Genomic DNA, 14,426 nt, shown 5'->3' on the forward strand with positions numbered 1-14,426 from the left:
CCATTCACAGAATTGCAGGATATACAAATTGATTTGTTGTAAGAGTTATTCAGGCCAGTGATAAGAACTTGAAGATACTTGTGATGCCTTGGACATAATTATATTATTTAAAGTACGTATACTACATAACTTTTTGTTTTTATACATGCGACTTACCAGGCAGATATATACTTAGCTATAGACTCCGTCGTCCCGACAGAATTCAAAACTCGCGGCACACGCTACCGGTAGGTCAGGTGATCTACCATTCCCCCCCCACCCCTGCCGCTGGGTGGCGGAATCCCAACCATTCCCGTTTTCTGAGCCAGATTTTCTCTGTCGCTGAGGCCGGCAACAACTGTTGTTTGGTCTCTCCTGATTGGAATTCTGCTCATTTGCCGAGAATTGGTTGGACTCATTTGGTGAAGTACTCTTGTTTTATTCTCGGGATTGGCATACGCTTATTTTGGACTGGATTAGGATTTGGATTGGGTTTTTTCTATTAAGATGGCTGAAGCTAAAGTAACACCTAAGTTTAGGGTTTGTGCAAGGGAAGAATGCAGAACTAGGTTGTTTAAAGCAGAGGTAGATCCTCATACGCTTTGTAGTAAATGTAGAGGTTCTGAATGTGCGGTTGATAGAACTTGTGCTGAATGTGAAGGGCTTTCGGAGCAAGGATGGAAGGATTTAGCTTCTTATATTAGAAAAGAGAGAATGATAGAGCTAGGAAAGCGTCGCTAGAAGCTCGAGTAGATCTTGTTCTTTTGAGCCTGAATCAGAAATTAACAAACTAGATGATGTTTCTCCCATAAACCTCAGCCCCTTCTCCGTGTTTTGAATCTAAGGGTTCATTTTCAGAAATGGAAAAAATGAGATCCTCGATCAGGGAGCTTCAGGAGCAGCTTAAAGCCATGGAAACACAAGGTAAGAGTGTCAGTGAATACAGTGACCCCAGTGCAGTGGGAGGGGGGCGTCTGATCGGCTCCGCAGTTGCTCACTAGGCCTAGACCGCTTCAAACCAAATCCCAGGAACCAAGGGGGGAGGAGGAAATGTCAAAAGCCAGCAGGGAGGATGTGGAGCATCCCCAACGATCAGGCGTCCCTTCGGCAGACCCTGAAGTAACGACCCAGGCTGCCTTGGATAGCCGTAGAAAAGGCATCCTGGAAGAGTGTTTTTCTGCGTCGGACCTCCTCCTCGTCCAGGCGTGGATGGAGCTCTGCTTCGAAGTCTCGTCCTCTGAAGAGATCGTGGGTAGCGCCGAAAGGAGACGCTTTTGATTCAAGCCCAGAGCGATTTCCAGAGGATTTTCCTTCGACTAGTAAGAGGGCGAGAAGACCGTCTCCAGCGCCTCAAGATCCGACAAAGCTTTTCCTGCTTAATCTACAGGAGCAAATATCCTCCTTGGTAGGCGCTCTACATAAGGATTCGTCTCGAAGGAAAGACTCCTCCCTTCCAGTGAAGAGATCAAAATTGTCTTCTCCTGGTAGGAGAGAAGTTTCTCACTCTAGCAGCGCTCGTCTCCGGAGAGACACTCTCGTTCTCCCTTTAAACGATCCTCTCCTATCTATAGGAAGAAAGTTCCCAGCGGTAGCCGCTCGCAGAGCAGCGGTCAGCTACGTCTCTTAGGAGAAAGTCAGGAGTCGGACTCCTCTTCTGAGGATCAGGAATAGGCGTCAAGAGCCTAAGAAGCAGGAGCTTGTGAGAAACATAGAGTTTTGACAGAGCCTAGTAGGCGCCAAGAATATTACAGGCGTATAGAGCCTTACAGACGCCAGGAGTCTTGTGAGAGGCGTCAAGAGCCTACAAGGAGTCACGACAAGCGCCAGGAGTCAAGCAGGCGCCCCAGGAATCAAGCAGGCTTCAGGAGTCGAGCAGGCGTCAGGAGTCGGGTAGGCGCCAGGAGTCTAATAGACGCCAGGAGTCGAGCAGGCGTCAGGAGTCGAGTAGGCGCCAGGCGCCTTGTACGAGCTTAGGTCAGAGTAAGACCCCTTCGCACTTTATGAGTTCTTCGGAGAGTAGAAGCCCTTCACCTGGTAGGAAACAGGTGCCTGAGAGAAGATCTCGTGCGTTTAAGAACTCTGTTGCGGCCTTGTAGTAGCAAGGATTTGTCACACGGACGACTTTCTTCTTCGTTTGACAGAAGTCCCTCGACAACTAAGAACCGCTCTTCTCCGAAGGATCCCGGCAGCCGGAGACTTAGAAGAAGTCTCGGATGAAGAATTACCTGTGGATGTAGTAGTCTCTGATTATAAGAGATTGTCCTTGTTGTTGTTGCAGGAGTTCGGAGATAAGCTTCAACCAGCGGATCCGCCCTCTCCAGGATCTTTGCTATCGAGCACGAAGTCTCCAAACAGGCATCCTCATTTGTAAAGATGCGTCCAGCCCTTAGTATGAAAAAAGCGTTCAAAGGATTTGGAGAATGGCTTAAGAATAAAAGAGAGGCGGGCAAGACTGTTTTTTCATGCCCTCCTTCAAAGTTGACGGGTAAACCTGGAAGATGGGAGGGGCGATACCCAGGAACCTATTGGCTTAGGACTGCCTTCATCGGCAGACGCAGATTACGCTTCCTTAGTAGATTCTTCAAGGAGGCGCGCTCTACTATCAGCAAAAGCTACTTGGGGGATGTGTGAACTGGACCATCTACTAAAGGGACTCTTTAGGAACGCTCGAAGTATTTAATTTTATGGACTGGGCTTTGGGAGCCCTTGCGAAGAGAGCCCAAGATCCCGAATTTGTCACGATGGAAGAATTATCGAGTGTGTTATCGTGTCTGGACAGAGCGGTGATGGACGGTTCGGTGGAAGTGGGCTGCTCTTTTTGGATCGGGAGTTTTGAAAAAGAGAGCAGTGTATGGGTCTTTCCTGTCCAAGTCAGTATCTCCTCTACAGAAGGTCGGCCTTGCTATATTCGCCGCTTTCGAACCACCTTTTCCCACAGGACACGGTGAGGGATGTAGCAAAATCATTAGCTGGAAAAAGCCACACAGGATTTACTGACACAGTCAGCAAAGAGGTTCAAGCCTGCGGTTCCTTTTCAAAAGAAGGATAAAACACCTCTTCAGCAGCCCTTTCGAGGAGCCTCTTCCTCCTCAAGAACCCCTTTTAGAGGTAGAAGACCGGATACCAGAGAAGACCTTCCAGGAGACCTTCGGGAGGGAAGGCAAAATGAAGAAGAAGTCCTCCAGATAGCGGTAGGCGCCAGAACTGTCGAACTTTGCCAGAGTCTGGGCGAAAGAGAGGGGCGGACAGCTGGACCCTCTCGATCATCGAGAGAGGATACCTCATCCCCTTCAGGGAATATCCTCCCTTAACAAGAACTCCAAGGGAGTTAACAGCGAGATACAACGATCCTGTCAAGAGTCAAGCTCTCCTGCAAGCAGTAGAACTTATGTTGCGGAAAAGGGCAATAGAACCGGTTCAAGATCTCCATTCACCAGGTTTCTACAACCGTCTATTCCTGGTACCAAAAGCCTCGGGCAGGTGGAGGCCGGTTTTGGATGTAAGTGCGCTGAACGTCTTTGTGGGATCAAGAAGAAGTTCTCGATGGAGACCTCTTCCTCTGTACTTTCTGCTCTTCGTCCAGGGGACTGGATGGTATCCCTGGACCTTCAAGATGCATATTTCCATTGTGCCAATTCGTCCGGCATCAAGGAAATACCTAAGATTCATGTCACAGGGAAGAGTGTTTCAATTTCGAGCGCTTTGCTTCGGACTTTCGACGGCCCCGCAAGTCTTCATGGGTATCCTAAGAATGTGGCGCATTGGCTACATTTAGAGGGGATCAGAATCTCGATGTATTTGGACGACTGGCTAATACGAGCAAAGTCGAAGCAACAGTGTCTGGAGGACCTTTCGGTAACATTAAAGATGACGCAGTCATTGGGACTCCTAGTCAACCTCGGGAAGTCCCAGCTGGATCCCCAGCAGAACATAGTTTATCTGGGGATTCGGATGGATTCTCGGGGTTTTCTAGCGTCTCCGTCAACAGAGAGAATAGAGCGCTGCCTTACAAAGGTGTCAGGATTTCCTAGGGAAAGAACATTGTTCCGCGAGGGAGTGGATGAGTTTGCTGGGAACCATTTCCTCGTTGGAGCAGTTCGTTTCCCTAGGGAGACTGCACCTAAGACCCCTTCAGTATTATCTGAAGGAGAACTGGGATCAAAGTTCCCAGGACCTCGAAGAGTCATTCAGGATAACGGGACAAGGTCAAACAAGATCTTCGGTGGTGGTTAAACCCGAAGAAACTCGGTCAAGGAATATCCTTGCACATAAAGAGCCCTCTCCGAGCGTTGTTTGCAGACGCATCGGATGAGGGTGGGGAGCAACGTTGGATTCACAAGAAGTGTCGAGGGAACCTGGGAAGGAGCTCAGGTGTCCTGGCACATAAACAAAAAGGAAACTGAAAGCCATTCACCTAGCTCTCTTGCACTTTCAACGAACAGATATTAGGATCGATCATTCGGTCAATTCAGACAACACGACAGCCCTAGCATATATCAGGAAGCAAGGGGGAACTCATTCATTCTCCCTTTACGAGACAGCGAGGGAGTTGTTGCTTTGGGCGCAAGAGAAGCAGATCTCTCTTCTAACGAGATTTATTCAGGGAGGAGAATGTTCGAGCGGATCTGCTAAGCAGAAGAGACCAAGTGCTCCCCACCGAATGGACTCTCCACCCTCAAGTGTGCGATCAGTTATGGGGGTTATGGGGAAGGCCGAACGTAGACTTGTTCGCAACCAACTGGAACAAGAGGTTGGAGAATTATTGCTCCCCCATCGCGGATCCAAGAGCAATAGCGATAGACGTCTCCTCATGGATTGGAAGGGAATAGACGGGTACGCTTTTCCCCCTTCAACTGGTAGGGGAAGTAATAAGAAAAGTTTGGCCTCCTCAGAGGGAACGAAATTAACTTTGATCGCTCCCTTTTGGCCAGCCCTAGTATTGGGTGACAGAGTTGCTGGAGTGGAATTAGTGGATCTTCCCAGATCCCTCCCACTAAGGAGCGATCTTCTCAAACAACCCCACTTCGACAGGTATCACAAAAACCTCCCCGCTCTAAGTCCGACTGCCTTCAGACTATCGAAGGACTCGTTAGAGCGAGGGGTTTTCGTTTCTCGCGAAGCTTCAAAAGCAATCGCAAGAGCCAGGAGACCATCCACATTACGGGTGTACCAGTCGAAGTGGGAAGTGTTTAGAAGATGGTGCAGGACGCATGAGCTATCCTCTCCAGTACCTCTATAACCGACATTGCAAATTTTCTTCTTTACCTTAGAAGAAAGTGTGGCCTAGCAGTATCTACGATCAAGGGGTATAGAAGTATGCTGGCCTCGGTGTTTAGGCATAGGGGTCTGGAGGTGTCGGACAATAAGGATCTACATGACCGTTATTAGGTCTTTCGAGACCTCAAAAAGTCAGAATAATAAAAAAAATCCCAGTTGGAACTTGGATATAGTGCTGCATTATTTGATGTCTGAAAGATTCGTACCTTCCAATAATTCTTCTTTTAGGGATTTGACGAGGAAATCTCTATTCCTGTTCGCCTTAGCCACGGCAAAAAGGGTGAGTGAACTTCAAGCGTTAGAGGGCAGAGTGGGGTTTAAGAAGAGGCTGCAATTTGCTCTTTTAAGCCTCTCTTCTTAGCCAAGAACGAAAACCCATCAAAACCGTGGCCTAGAAGCTTCGAAGTGGAAGGCACTCTCTTCTCTTACGGGGGAAGAAAAGGAGAAGACCCTTTGTCCAGTAAGAGCGCTAAAATTTTATTTACAAAGAAAGTCTCTTTTGGGAGGTACGCAGGAAAGTCTTTGGTGTTCGGTCAAGGATCCTACAAGACCAATATAAAAAAACGCCCTTACGTTTTAATTAAAGACGTTATTAAGGAAGCGCATCTTAAATGTGGTGAAGAACAATTTAAACTTCTCAGGGTTAAAGCACACAAGAAGTGAGGGCCATAGCCACCTCAATGGCTTTTCATAAAACGTGGTCCCTTCAAATCTAATTGAATCCACGTATTGGAAGTGTAACTCAGTGTTCGCCTCTCACTATCTAAAGGATGTGAGAGTTACTTTATGAAAAGTGCTTTTCACTGGGAGCATATGTGTCCCGCCCGGGATTTAGTGCTGGGAGGAGGAGCTGAGGTTAATCCTAATTAGTTAGGTTATGTAATTTTAACATTATGGTGTTTGGTTTTTTATGGTTGACTGAAAGAGGGTATAGGAAGAACCCTTTTCAGTTCTTAGATTTTAACATGGTTAGGAAGGTCAGGTGGTCGGGATTAACTTTTGGTCTCCTCGTTGTGCATTATGTAAAGCCTAAAGCTCTGTCATGTAAGAGGGCTAGCCCCCATTGATAAGATACAGGTCAGGCTCTGCCATGTAAGCGGGTAAGCCCCATTGGTACGATCCATGCAGGTTCTGTCGCGTAAGCGGGCTAGCCCCCATTGACATGATCCAGAAGGGCTGTTCGGTCATAGGTGGTTTACCTCACTGAAGCTCTTGAGGCAGGCAGACTAAATGACAGTAATCATGAAGTCTTCAGCCCAAACAGGTAAGAACCAAGGATTGATATCCTACAACAATTGTTGTTTCCCGTTATTAGAATTTTGTTTATATATATAGCTGTCTCTCGCCCTCCACCAAGGGTGTCAATCAGCTAAGTATATATCTGCCTGGTAAGTCGCATGTATAAAAATGATATTGTTAAGATACAATAAAGTTTTATACATACTTACCTGGCAGATATATACGATTAAGGGCCCACCCAGCCTCCCCTCAGGAGACAGGTGTAAGAGAAAATCTGGCTCAGAAAACGGGAATGGTTGGGATTCCGCCACCCAGCGGCGGGAATGGTAGATCACCTGACCTACCGGTAGCGTGTGCCGCGAGTTTTGAATTCTGTCGGGTGGGACGACGGAGTCTATAGCTAAGTATATATCTGCCAGGTAAGTATGTATAAAACTTTATTGTATCTTAACAATATCATTTTATCACAAACCCATCAGTTACATATAAGCATCCTTATTTACTGTAAATGTCTCCAGGTGTGTATTTTTGTGTCTTCTAAACAGAATTGGCAGAATAGCTAAAAGAACCTTAGATTGGTATTTAAGTAGTAACTGTGCTCCTCACTGTTTTGCATACTGTGTTTTTCAGTGCAGTTTGTGAGAATATCTCATTGTTTTTATTCAAATTGATTGATCCTCCTTCAGTTTCTCTCCCTCTTCCTTGTGTCCAGAGAATTGTCAGTAATCTCCAGCTACTTACAGGCTGTCTTTTGTCTCTGCAGGCTTCTTATGCATATCCTGGCTCTAATGTGCATTGTGGACTATAATAGAATTTTTCCTGTGTTCATAATAAAAACCACCCTTTGTATTTAGGATATTCCTCATCACTAGCTGAAACTAGTTGCTGATTCTAATTGCTATATTAGTGATTGGGAAGAACTTTTATCATCAAGCACTTTTTCTACAGGTACATATAAGACAGCTTGCTGTACTCAGACCATCTTTTTGTGTTTATGGCATTTTGTGCTTCTGTTTTGCATGCATTTTATCAGCAAAAAGTGTGAAGGATATAATGTTTTTTGCCTACCTTATGACCTTGGTCTTAGTGCATTGGTAGGTCTTATGAGGAGTATGTAAGACAATTTCCTTGTCAGGAAAGATTTGCTGGTTTCTTTGAAGGCATTTGATATGTACTACTGCCAGATCTTTATGTAAGAGCAGGCAAGCAGACCACTCCAACAGTCAGCCCAGGTGTGCATGAGCCTACCCCAGGTGAGACAATGGCTTCTGTTTATGGTTTATCACCACCTCCCAATTGTTGGTTGGTAATTGAATTTGATCATTAAACAAGGAGAGATAATGATGGTGACAATGAATTTGTGAGTGCTCCAGTTCAACAACAGGAACGAAAAACAATTGTATAGGTAAATTTAGGAAGTTTTTAAACGTTTTTGATTATGAATAGGACATTCATAAATTATGATTAAATAGTTACATGGAAGATTTTTATGTAAAGTCAATGTGTAAGCTTAGCCTGTTGGCTATCCTGCATATGTATATTAGTATGTATATATATGTGGAATACATGTTTTTTCAGTCTTATATGTGTACAGTATATCTTTGTGTGTGTGTATGGAGACAAGTGCAACACATTAAAGAAAATACACAATTTTCCTGCTTTCTCTCTCTCTCTCTCTCTCCCGTAGAGGGGATAGTGCCGTCATTGCACCTTATTTAGTGCAATGTAAGTATTACTTGGGGTTCTTTGCAGCGTTCCTTCAGCCCCTAGCTGCAACTACTTTCATTCCTTTTACTGTACCTCTGTTCATATTCTTTATTCCATCTTACTGTCCATCCTTGCCTAACAATTGTTTCATAGTGCAACTGCGAGGTTTTCCTCCTGTAACACCTTTCAAACCTTTTACTCTCTTTCTGTTTCAGCACTAAATGGTCTTAGTTGCCCCAGTGCTTGGGATAATGCCAATAATCTATATAAATCAAATCTCTCTCTCTCTCTCTCTCTCTCTCTCTCTCTCTCTCTCTCTCTCTCTCAAATTCTTCATCAAGAAAAAAAATGACAGATTGAAGCTTCATAAAAAAAAAAATTGAGTGAAGCAAGCAAGCAAAGCAGGTGTAGTTTCCTTAATGCAATGCATATGTCTATATATGCACATTCAGACTGAGAATGTAATGTAGCGTACTTGTCTATGCACAGGCTGGCAAAATAGGCTTAACTTACACTTTATAAAAAAATCAATAATTTATGTAACTTTAAACTTACAGAACTGAAAATCTTATTCAGATACAGAGTTTAGGGACCATGTGACCTCTATACATATTTTTTTAAATTTAATCCTAATTAAATAGTTTCAGGTTGTTGATTCATTAACAGTTAAGAGCTGGGTGAACTTTGAGGTCAGCCAAATTAGGGAAAAAAAACATTATTGGAAAGTGGAAGATATGCAACTATTGAAAACTATACACATTCAATTTTATAAAAGGTTTAAATTATCCAATTACTTTTATGTTCTTGACTTTGGTACTAAATGATTAGGCAGACTATTGTAGGCCTAGACAAAATTAAAAATCAAATATACTGAAAATTCATTTAAAAAAATAAGTTGTAATGCAAACAGGTTCAACTAAGCCAAAAAAAGAAAAAACTAGAATCTTTCAGAAACAAAATGACAAAAAGAATGATGCCCCTAGTTTCAAATCCAAAGGAGCTTAAGAAATTTTGAAGTTGTAAAACTTTACTTTTGGGAAAAAGATGCCAAAAGTCAAGTTATGTGTGTGTGTGAAGTTTTGGCAGTTTGGAAATACATCTGGTTAACTATCTGGCTCTAGCATCATAACCAGACTTTTTACTAGTTTCTCATATTTGGTACTAGAAATATTCACACTGTCTGGCATGAAAAAAGATTCACAAACAGCTAAAGACTGTTACTTAGCAGAATTTCCATTGGATGGACTTTTTTTAGCTTCAGCTTCAAGCTTTTTCCCTGTTGACTTGACCTCCTATATAAGCTACTGTATGGTCTGCATATTCACAATTCCGTATTTGATGATATATATAACATTTTCAGCAATAATAGTAAGGGAAATAAGATATAACTAACTATTATGAGACAAGTTCCATCCAGCCACATTTAAACAAAATATTGTGACATATAGCCTCTACAAAAGTACTGGAAGAAAAAAACCATACATCAGTCTTTTGACAGGGGTCACTTTGGAGTCAATTGGTATTTAAATGCCTGCAGTATGTAAACTTCAATGTGTGCAAATGTGCCAAAATGCACAAAAACTGGTAAAAAAATAACTACTGTAGTCCCTTATGGAATCTATTTCTAATTTTTGTTCATGTGGATAAATACCTAAAAATACTGGGTCTAGGGTCCCTTAAATAATATCTTAATTTGACATTCAATTTTTTCCTTTGTGTTTGCAAATTTAAATACTCACAAATTCATTGTCACCTGATCCATCAGAGATGGTGGAGAAGGTGGAAGGTTGAATAGATGTTAGCAGCTGAGGTGATACCCTTAACATTGGGAATGGCCAATACTGTGGCGCATGGCACCAGTTTTTTGTGCTCAAGGCTGGAGCATTTGTGGTTCATGCAGCTTGTTTGCCAAGGATAGGCAGTGTGTGGTCACCTTTGTCATCTTGAGATTGTGGCTTAGTGTCTAGGTCCTGCCCTGGCTGTTTATCTCAACCCTGAGCTGAAGCAAGGTCATAGGAACAGTAATGACTTGATATGATATTCATTTTTCTTGATGTGCAAACCCAGTCTCTTTTGTTGTAATTCTACCTTTAACCACCCTTCAGTATTCCGGTTGTGGAAGGAAACTTGACTGCACATCTTTAGACCTCCATAGGTCTGTTGTATAAGCTTCTTTGTGAGACTTTGTGAGGGAGGTGAAGAATGCAGTTTCTATTAGTTGGCTTTTACAGAATTAGCCAGATTGTATCAATTGACCTCTTAGTTCGTTGAGCATCTTTATGATAGGTAACGTGTGTTCACATACATAGCATTGCAGCTTGATGTCCTGGAACTTCTTACCTCTTCAGAAGCCTCAGGATCTGATGTTATTGATAAGGAATGTTACCAAGGTAAGTCCATAGTCAACAAGAAAGGGGTCTAGTGTCCTATCATCTTCTCAATTGATGATGCAGGTGCACAAAAGAGCAGTAGCACTCTCAACACAGTGGTCAACCGCCCATTCTAGGCAAGCTAAATAATAATGACAGACAAGTTCAGTTGCTAGGGTCAGTGTTAGGTCAGTTGGTCACGACATTCCAGAAGATTGTTCAACCTTGGAAGACAGTTGAGTTAGACCTTCAATCTGTTACTGTTCATTTCTGTCTTTCCAGACGTGGGCAGAAACAGGCAACAGCCCCCCTTGCCACGTTGAAAGCACCATCTTTCATCCAGTCATTGAAGTTATGCAATGTTGGGTCTGGCCAGTACTTACATAGGTGACTGACTGAGAGCACCAGATGTTGTTGTCATCTATAGATATCTTTTGCATCCAGGGAATAAGTTTTAAGGCTTACACCCCTTCCCAGGGCTGTTCTGTTTCTGATTTGACCAGGTGGATCAACATGGGGGGGGGGGGGGGCATATGGTCATTCCAAATCTAGCACCTTCCCACTGTTCTGTCTGATTTGCCAGGTGATCAACAGGGTATGGTCATTCCAAATCTAAGGACCCTGGTGGCTACTAAGTGACCACAGGCCATCTGCATTACCTGCTACCATTTTACTTAATGAGGGGAGAGAGGGACTGACAATGAACAACCTTGTTGGTTATCTTCAGTGTTATTGTGGGTTCATCCAAGCCTTTCTTTGAATCCCTGATGCTATATCCCATTAATTTGAAAGACCCATAACTTTGGCGGTTGAACATCACACCTATTCAACAGATCAGAGGCGTGGGGGTCCGTCCTTTGCTCTTACGTGACCAGGAAGAGAGGGCCCAGTTGAGGTGAACTACCAGTCAGTTCTCAGAGATTTGCTCAGAATCCTCTCACCAAGACTAAAGTCTCCCATATTTAAAGACGAAGGATTGTATATGTGTAGGAGCAAATGACAAATTTTTTATAAATGACCCACCTCATTCTGCTACCTGGACCAAAAGATAAAGTGAATGCATACTGACTAGATAGCTGGGCTTCCTCCCCTACTGTAGGTAGCCAGCTACCAATAACCACCTCGTTTTAGGTTAAACGGCTGGTTCCAGCTTATGCTGAAAGTAAACCCTGTATGTAAAGACTTCAGGATTGTATGATTGGGAAAAATACAAATTACTTTAAAAATTTGTCATATTTAATGCCCTCCTGCATAATGAGGTGTGTAAAAGGCTTACAGTAGAAGCATTTTTAATATAAATTGGCAATTTGTTTCAGATGTGGTGAAGTAGAAGGAAGGAAACAGTCATATTTTGGGTTGTATGTAAACCTTCCAGATAGTGGAGGGCATACACTTCAGGATGCTGTGTCAAGTTACATGGGTGAGGATGAACGAGAACTGACATGTGAGAAGTGTGGTCATGGTACCTCATCAGTTGTTACAACTGTAACAAGTGTTCCCAGGTAAGAGAACATAAGAAAAATGGTTTGCTTCAGGATGTATGGATGGGTAAAATGGTAACCCAATAATTCTGTAATTTATATATGAATTTATTTAAAAGTAAATGGTGCATTAGTTGTTTGTCCTTTGAAGTTTTTTTTGAGTTTTTAAAAAACTTGTTGCTAGGAAATTGTGGTTTTTATACGAAACTTTAGATAATTTAAATTATTAGACTGCATCTTGTAATGCCATTGATGTGATCTCTCATGTTTTTGACTTTTCTTTTCATCACAAACCCATCATCGTATAGTGCTGACATTCTCAGTCTTGGATAACATTGATTCAACTATTCCGTTATTGTCCAGATCTTCAAGCCTGGATAATGGCTGTCCCTGATTAGCCATCTTGTTTCTCAGGAGAGGTTGGTCTTGCATAGCTGCCTTAGAATAATCTCAACAATAAGTTTTCAAAATCGTAGTCTAAAGACTCTATTCTAGATGATCACCCAGCTGAAGTCTTAAAGAAGTCCTGGACATTATTCATTGATGGCAAAACCCTTGTTCACATTTGTAAAGTACCCCCTGTTCCTTTCTCTGGAGATTTTAATGCTTGCGGATGAATTGGGTTGTGGATGGGGAGCCCACCTTCTGGATCAGCAGGCCACAAGCTCTTGGTCAGATTCTTCAAGCTGAAGTCTTATCTTCATAGGCCTCTAAGCATTGATGTATCATGTGAAAAAAATATGTCGGCATTGTCAAAGACACCTTGACAACTTTTGCGTGTGTAACGAACCAAAGAGGTACTTGTCGGTGGAACCTGACCAGTTTAGGGCTTACATGGGGACATAGGTCTTCCCCTTTGATAATAGCAAGAGTGGATTTTAGACCTGATGCTAGTGACAACACCAGGTGTCTCACATCATTGAGGGTTTTGAAGCAGCCACTTAATGAGGATTCATAGCAACCTTGGGATGTTTCAGCTTCATGTCTGTAGGTTATCCATGGGAGAACAAGTTGATGGAGATTCGCTTACTCGTAGATTTTTAAGCATCAGTGGCTAAATGTGGGCACTTCGTTGAACTGAGAAGGTTTCTTTGATATACAGGCAGCCCCCGGTTACAGCTGGTATCGGTTACCGACATTTCTGGTTCACGGCTCTTGTTCAATATATTCATAACTGGGTTTTACCCTACATAGGGTTTATAGCACTGTTCTCTGGTTATTGGTGGCTTAGGCTAAGTGCCAAGACTGCCTCATAAAATACAAACAACAAGTATGCATCTTTTCCTCGGCTCTTTTAAAAAGTTATGCTTTACTTTGCTGTATGTAATCTTATATTACTATTGTATCAATATACAAGCAGGCCAATCATGTTTTTGTTTGGAAAAAATCTGCTGAGAGCAGAGTAAGATTATTTAGTCATACTCAACTCAATGCAGAGCAATTTTCTTGCTCCTATATAGCATAAATTATTCCTTAGAAACACTATTTATTTGGGACAAGGTTATTTTTCATTATATGAAGTGTTTTTAAGTTGAAATATGACTAATACATCATGTTGTGAACTACATTAAGTTATTTTTTCATTAATAGGGCACCATTGTCTGGTTATCGGCTACCAGCACTTTGGTTGTACGGCGCGTTTGATATATTCATGCCTGGGTTTTACACTCCATAGGATTTATAGCATCGTTGTCTGGTTATCAGTGGCTTAGTCCAACACCAATCAACCCTCATGAAATACAAACATTACAAATTTGCATCTTTTCCTTGGCTCTTAAAGTTATGCTTTACTGTATCCAATAATATTATGTAGTCTCATATTACTATAGTATTATAAAATACAAACAAAGCAATCAATCTTTTGTTTTGGAAAAATCAACTGAGAGCAGAGGTAAGATTATTACTGTATTTAACTCGATTCAGAGTGATTTTCTCGCTTCTATTTAGCGTAAGTTAATCTAAAAACTGTGTATATGGGACAAGGTTATTTTTCATTATATGAAGTGTTTTTACGTTGAAATATGAGTAGTAGGCATTGTTCCCAGGTGTAGACCACCTGCTTCCTGTTGAACCCTCTAGTGCTGGAAACTGCTGAGTACTCTCTTCAAAAATTTTCTGGAACTTGGAGAAAACTCCATGAATAGAGGTATGTCAGAAGCACTTATCATTGTAATTAGTCATTTCATAAACAAAAGGGAAGAGAGAGAGAAAAAAAAAGAAGGAAGACTCCACTGTTGAGATACATTACCCCTCTCTTAAAAAAAGATATATCAAGAAAAGGAAATAAGCTGGCCATTACAAGACCATCTTTAAATTTGAAGAAAGCTTGAAAGACTTGAGAACTTCTATTGGAAATTTATGAAAAGATTTTGGA

The 14,426-nt window shown here is 42.3% G+C and overlaps 1 protein-coding gene across 2 annotated transcripts in view; it reads left to right on the forward strand.

The window, feature by feature from the left end:
• LOC135211148 (ubiquitin carboxyl-terminal hydrolase 29-like) overlaps positions 1-14,426 on the forward strand; it is a 105,039-nt gene that overhangs the window by 15,148 nt on the left and 75,465 nt on the right. For both annotated transcript variants that reach the window (XM_064244311.1, XM_064244312.1), the window contains exon 6: positions 11,888-12,073. In XM_064244311.1, coding sequence (XP_064100381.1) covers positions 11,888-12,073 — 186 coding nt within the window. The remainder of the gene's footprint in view (positions 1-11,887; positions 12,074-14,426) is intronic.

The sequence above is a fragment of the Macrobrachium nipponense genome, chromosome 4 (assembly GCF_015104395.2).
Source record: "Macrobrachium nipponense isolate FS-2020 chromosome 4, ASM1510439v2, whole genome shotgun sequence".
In the NCBI taxonomy this organism is placed as follows: Eukaryota; Metazoa; Arthropoda; class Malacostraca; order Decapoda; family Palaemonidae; genus Macrobrachium; species Macrobrachium nipponense.